The following is a 6,000-nucleotide window of genomic DNA, read 5'->3' as shown; positions in this document are numbered from 1 at the left end:
GGTAAAGCCTGGGATTAGGCGGTGAGGAGAGGAGGGGGAAAAGTTTTGTCCCTTCAGCCGGCAGGATTGGAAGCGGGGATCTGTGGGGATGTTGTCGGTGCTTATTAAAACGATGATGCATAAAACGGAGTTGTAGGAGCCCCGGCGCTGCACGCAGAGACCGCGGCTCCCTCAGGTGCAGCTTTTTTGGACGGCGGCGCGGGCGAGGGAAGTGAAAAACGCAGAGGCCGAGCGGCGCTCAGCACCTGTGAGGTGAGGCCAGGAGACTTCAAAGCTCAGGAGATAATCCATTCAGCTGAAGGATCCTCAGCTGCACAGCAGCGCCGAGCCACCGCCGCTTTTTTTACGCAGTGCCTCGCTCTTATTCAGCGAAAAAAGGAAAACTACTCCAAATAAATTTTCACTCCTTCTGCTTCTGCTGGAGCGTTAAAGAAAGCCGGGCGATGCTGCGGAGGTAGGACAGGTCTGTTTCAACTGTTTTATTCTTAACAAAATGCAAAAACGCCAAATTAAAAACATGTAGTGATTCATTTAAAACGGTTTAAAATAGTTTTCAGTGAAGTTGAAGTAATTTAGAGGAAGTTAAAACTTTTAAGAGTTCAGTTTTACGCATGAATGATTGTGTAAGGACACAGCCTTTAAAATGTTGCATGTAAAATAATTTATAAGTTAAGTGTAAACGACAGGTTGTGTGCATCATTTTAAAGATTTTTCTCACACACACACTCACATACACTCAGCACCGTTCAGGCTCTGCTCTTTTTCCTCCAGATCACAGGCGCCCGCGATAAACGCGCTGCAATACAAAGTCAAACAAAGCGCCTCGGGGGACGCAGAGTGCGTAATGTGCGCGTACAGTCGGTCCCAAGCAGAGAAGAAACGAATCAGCAAATTAATTTGAAAGTATTAGAAAGGCCGGGGAGGACGTCTGCTGTCACAACCGATTTTCCTGCTTTAATCGGGGATGGGAGGCTGCCTGCAGGGACGGAGAGGAGGGTTAAACCGCAGACACTTTGTTCATCCGGAGCTTTTATTGCAGGAACATTTTCCACAGCTCATTTCAGTAAAATGGTGCAAATTAAAATGGACACTTTAAGAATTTAAGGGTGTGATTTTTTTTCTACATCTTTGAAAATTAATACCAATTGTTGTGCCCGCCCTCCTCCCCTCATCCGTGGCTGCGGGTGACCGAGCCTCTCCAGCTCTGCAGCCCGTCCTCAGCGCGCACAGGAGCGGCCCAGAGAGAGGTGTGAGAGAGGGGGGAAACATCTGCTCGGAACAAAGTGATCTCTCTAATCTTCCTCGGAGGAACCTGCTCGACACCGACCTCAAAGAAGAAAAGAAAAAACCCGCCAATTTTAATTTATAAACACGCGCACAGGTCGCAGGGGAATTGAACAGAGCGCCGAATAATAAACGCAACGCTCGCCGGTGGAGGCGGTGACAGGGGCCACTTATGTGCGGGGGCTGCAGCCAAAGGCGTGCATTTCAATAACTTTTTAAATTATGTAAACAGAAAGAGGAGGAAAAAAGAGTTCAGATCGAGGATTGGAGAGATTTCTTTAAACTGAGAGTAAAAAATAAATACAAATATTTGGAACAGAGTTTTGAAAGTGCGTGCGCGTTTTGAAAAATAGAAAATGAGTAAAAAAAACACACTAAATATAACAATAAAGATTTAAAAATCCACAGCGGCTGGGTTTGTTTTTTTTTTTTTTTAAGAAGAGGCCACACAGCGTCTTGTGGAGTATGAAATCATAAAGACTTTATTACTGAAGACTTGGGTTATGACACTGGAATAAATAATCAGATAAATGTTCACACGTAAAAAGAACAGCTGCACAAGATGTGGAGCTCTAAGAGATGGAAGCATATTTCTCTTCTTCTGAATACAATAAATAGAAACCAAAAGTCGTTGAGCAAAATGAAACGTGATGGTAGATTCACTTAACAAGCAGCTTATTGGACAAATGACAATAAATAATATATATATATATATATATCTGTTGTTTTCTGACTGCATGACTCCTGATGGAGGAAAAAAAAGATTTTGGAAGCTGTTGGTCAGAGCAGTGATGAAAATATACAACAAGTGTTTGTTTGTTTTTTTCCTTTCTTTGTTTTGGTAAACTGCTTTCAAGCCAAGACGATAAAAAAGCAATAGGAAAGTCAAGATTTGTGAACAGTAATGCTTCCCAAGTTAAGATATTTTACAAGTAAAAAGTGAGATAATTAAAAGATACGGTCAAGTAATGAAGTAGCTTGAAAAGAGCGATGTTATCTCTTTGTTTTTCTTTAAAAAGTCTGACTGAAAAGTCAACCCACCTCATCATCTTCTGAATATGATGGGGGGAAAGAAAAAGAAAAGAAAACAAATAAGAGTAAAATTTCCCCCATTGTTGTGCTGTACCTCAAATCCACCACAGACTGTGCCTGGTCTCCACATTCAGACGGAGCGAGCTGCACACAGGCTGTGCGCTGCCCTCGTCTCACACGTATTCATGTTTGTTACACAGGTACCGTTCTCGAGAAAGTAAAGCAGAGTTCAAATTTTAAAAAAAATAAAATAAAAATAAAGGGGGACAGTCCGAGTCCGTAAAAAGTTGGTGCAAAGGTGTCGCAGGGCCTCTTCGCTCAGCCGAGTCTCTGCGGTTAATCTGACCCGAACATAAACCTCAAAGGGATTCCAATAACTGACAGAAATGTCTCGTCGACTCTATCAAATAAAATGATCGATAATAATCATGTGATACATTTCTTTTATCGGCTACATTTGTTGGTTGTGTTTGCTGACAATCACTGAACGACGCACTTCTCCTCTTTCTTGGCCATCTTGCCTTTGTTCTGCTCCAGCGTCCTCTCCAGGTGCTCGTCCTCCTCCTCGGCCCTGCGGACGGCAAAAGGTCAAAAGGTCAGATGTCTCGGGGTGGGGTTGGGGTAAGGGGCAGACAGGTAAAACAGCTGGTGCCACGGTGAACGCCGCTGCACCACATGTGGAGTGGCCCGGTGCCAGGGGCCACGTTCTGACCTTTTACCTGCCTGCGGTGCCCTGGAAGGGATCCCACCCGTGCAGGTGCGCCGCAGGGCAGGCTCGCCGAGCTTTCTCTACGTCCACAGCTTCTTGGGGACGTCTGTGACACCACAGGAGCGCCTGCTGTGCACCTCAGTGTTTTTATACTTGTGTTCAGTGTTTTTAAGTAACTTACTCTTTTTCCTGGGCGTCCAGGTCCCTGACCAGCGCGTCTCGCTTGTTGACCAGTATGACCAGCTCATCCAGCAGCAGCTGCTCCCGTCTCTTCTGGGCCTCGGTCTTCTGCCAGTCTGCAACACAACCAGAGACCTGCAGTCAGCGGTGGAGACACTGAGGATATTTCTTTTCTAAAAACCTCACAGGCTGCAGGATGCCTACATCTTCTTCTGGACTGAACCTGTAACTGAAGTGTTTTCAAAAAGATCTTTGGGTTTCCTGGATGTGGCTTCATTTATGTGAGGACTGCAGATGATCAGAAAGACGGAGAAACAGTTTCATCACCTCACTGACCTGCTGGACTGTGATGGAGCGGGATGTAAATGTGACGTGTAAACACGCTCCATCAGGTTGCGCGCACAGTGATGACGTCATGTTAATGTGCAACTTCTCGCAGGTATAAGATGGCTCTCGTTCTTTTATAACCTCTAACTTCTCAGGAACACACAAGCTCTATTAAAGCGGCAGCTCTGCTGAACGACGGCATTCACGATCGTTTGTATTTGTCACATTTTTAGTTCTATCCTGAAGTAAATTAAGTTTGAAAGTCTCCTAAATTGAGTTTTAATGGTCCAAAATCCTCCACAGAAACTTATGAATAAATAAATACCAACCCCTGAATGTCACCTCCTCAGCCAAACAAACAAACAAACACACACGTAGGTGAACCCCTGACTCTCGTCTCTCAGTTCTCCAGGGTCTTTGCAGGAAGGGGCCCCACAGGGCCCCACAGGGTCCAGGTGGGACCCTGATCCAAATCCCCTCAGCCTCTCCCTGGAGGAGGGGGGCAGCCCACAGGAGAGCGCTCGCTCCCCCTGGGGCTCGAATATCCGCCTGGCGCCCTCGGCTCTGCATTCACCCAACACCAGGGCAGCGCTCCTCCCTCCCTCACCCCAAAAAACTCACCCTAAACACTCACTGCAACCTTTTTGTGCAGTTTAAAACAACCACCACACTTAGCATGCACAGACAGGACAACATATGCTGTACATAAATTAAACCGAATGAGATTCAACTTCTCGTCGTGTCACACACACGGCTGCCGGTTGCAGTGTTTTATCCATTTCACTGCCTCAAAGCTGGAGAAAGGCAGGAAATCTCCTTCTGCTCCTCAGCTCAGTGTGAGAACGTGTCTCCCTCTAAAACCTCCCTCCATCGTTTCATAATAAAACTGAAAAAAAAAATCAGCTTCGTCCCAGCGAGAATTCAAACAAACTGAACTTCTGTGGCGCGTAGGCAACTTCACCCCTCTATCAATATTTAACCGGCTATTGATTCGAGAATAAAAGGAATGTTGTAAAATGTCAGTCCCAAAATAAGTGTGGCTTTATTAAAAATAAATATCCCCCCTCCTCCTCCTCCTCATTGAGTCAAATTGCGGCAGTCAGGCTGTGTGCGTGTCACGCTGGGCCCAGTGGGTTTGTCCTGAAAGGTCTGCGCTCTCTTCATTGGCCCCGCTCGTCCCTTTGAAGTCGACCACAGAGCGAAATGAACACAGTCCCAATATTTGGCTCTCTAGCCCCCCCTCGTTATTTTTCTCTCTCTCAGGGAAGCAAATTTACTCTCTTCTGGTTTTTGTTCAGGAGTTAACAAATACTTCAAAATATGTCTGAATCTGCACCTCGAGGATTTGTTGCTCCTTTTATTTATTTATTTTTAAACATGTGGTTCTTTAGGAAGAATCAGAACAAAGTGTGGGGAATATTGGGTGAGTCATCAGCTTTAGATAACTGAGACAGGAATGTATGCCATAAATCTCCCACAATCCTCTCTCAGAAGAGGAGGGTTCACGACGAACGAGGTGGTTTTTATTTTTTATTTTTTAATCTCCTTCAAAGGATTTCTCAGCCAAAAAGCCAAAGACCTGCTGGACCCGGGGTGTGCATGGGAGGGGAAGGGGACCCATGAGTGAGCTCACTGCTGTCAATCACATGTCTCAGAGTCCCGCCCCCCTCATTAGGAAGGTAAACAATAAAAAGAGCCGATGAGCGACGTGACCAGGCAACACCAGAGCGGGGCAGGCTGGGTAACCAGAGACGCAGGAACAAACAAAACAGCCTGCAGCCACTCAGACCACCCTCCCCCCCCCATGTAAGCCACGCCCCCCTCCATAAGAGAGTGGGAGAGGGAGGTTAAAGACTTAGGAGTGTGTACAACTCACACGGTGGGTGCGTATTCAGATAACTCTCACCGTGCACGCCAGTGGTAACCATGTGAATCTGCACAAGGCACACAAGAATGCGCTGGTTCAAATCCCCATGAACACCCCCCTCTTCTCTCTCTGCTCGCTATCCCCGACGCTAAATTTATTCAAGAGAGCAAACCGGTCCAAAGCCTCGTTCTCTCAAAGCGGGACGAGGCCGCCCTTCATGCATCCGAGTCCGTCTGGCTGCCTCTTTTTCTGTTTTATACCAAAATACGGCGACATCACATCGGAGGGTTTCAATCGCAGCTTTTTTGGACACGGACACCAAAATACAATTTATTCACCTTCATTTCTTTGCTTTTTTACCCCCCCTCGTCCTCTTTAGGCCCTGACAGCTGATTTCGGCTGAAATCCAAGAGAGAGAGAGAGGGGGGGGGGGGAAGGGGACTGATAATTAAAAAACAGCTAAAAAGCAACAAACACAAAGGCTAAAAATTGCAAGACAAAAGTTCTCTCTAAATTACTAAGATTGCTTTTGTTGAGGTTCGAATATAAAGGAAAAAAGTTTATATTGCAGTTTCAGAGCAGTTCATCCTCTACTTGGCCA

The 6,000-nt window shown here is 46.1% G+C and overlaps 1 protein-coding gene across 1 annotated transcript in view; it reads right to left on the bottom strand.

Annotated features, from left to right (window-relative positions):
* Positions 1 to 2,200: 2,200 nt before the first annotated feature.
* ehbp1 (EH domain binding protein 1) overlaps positions 2,201 to 6,000 on the bottom strand; it is a 175,490-nt gene continuing 171,690 nt past the window's right edge. The window contains exons 25-26 of the mRNA XM_085369657.1: positions 3,207 to 3,321; positions 2,201 to 2,887 (exon numbers count right to left, since the gene is read on the bottom strand). Of these exons, the coding sequence (XP_085225783.1) occupies positions 2,797 to 2,887; positions 3,207 to 3,321 (206 nt within the window). The 3' untranslated portion in view covers positions 2,201 to 2,796. The remainder of the gene's footprint in view (positions 2,888 to 3,206; positions 3,322 to 6,000) is intronic.

Source organism: Diplotaxodon limnothrissa, linkage group LG13, assembly GCF_057381915.1.
Source record: "Diplotaxodon limnothrissa isolate DT_005_m linkage group LG13, D_limnothrissa_male_GT1.1, whole genome shotgun sequence".
Lineage (NCBI taxonomy): Eukaryota > Metazoa > Chordata > Actinopteri > Cichliformes > Cichlidae > Diplotaxodon > Diplotaxodon limnothrissa.
Note: the sequence above shows the minus strand (reverse complement) of the source record. Positions and strands in the feature narration are given on the sequence as shown.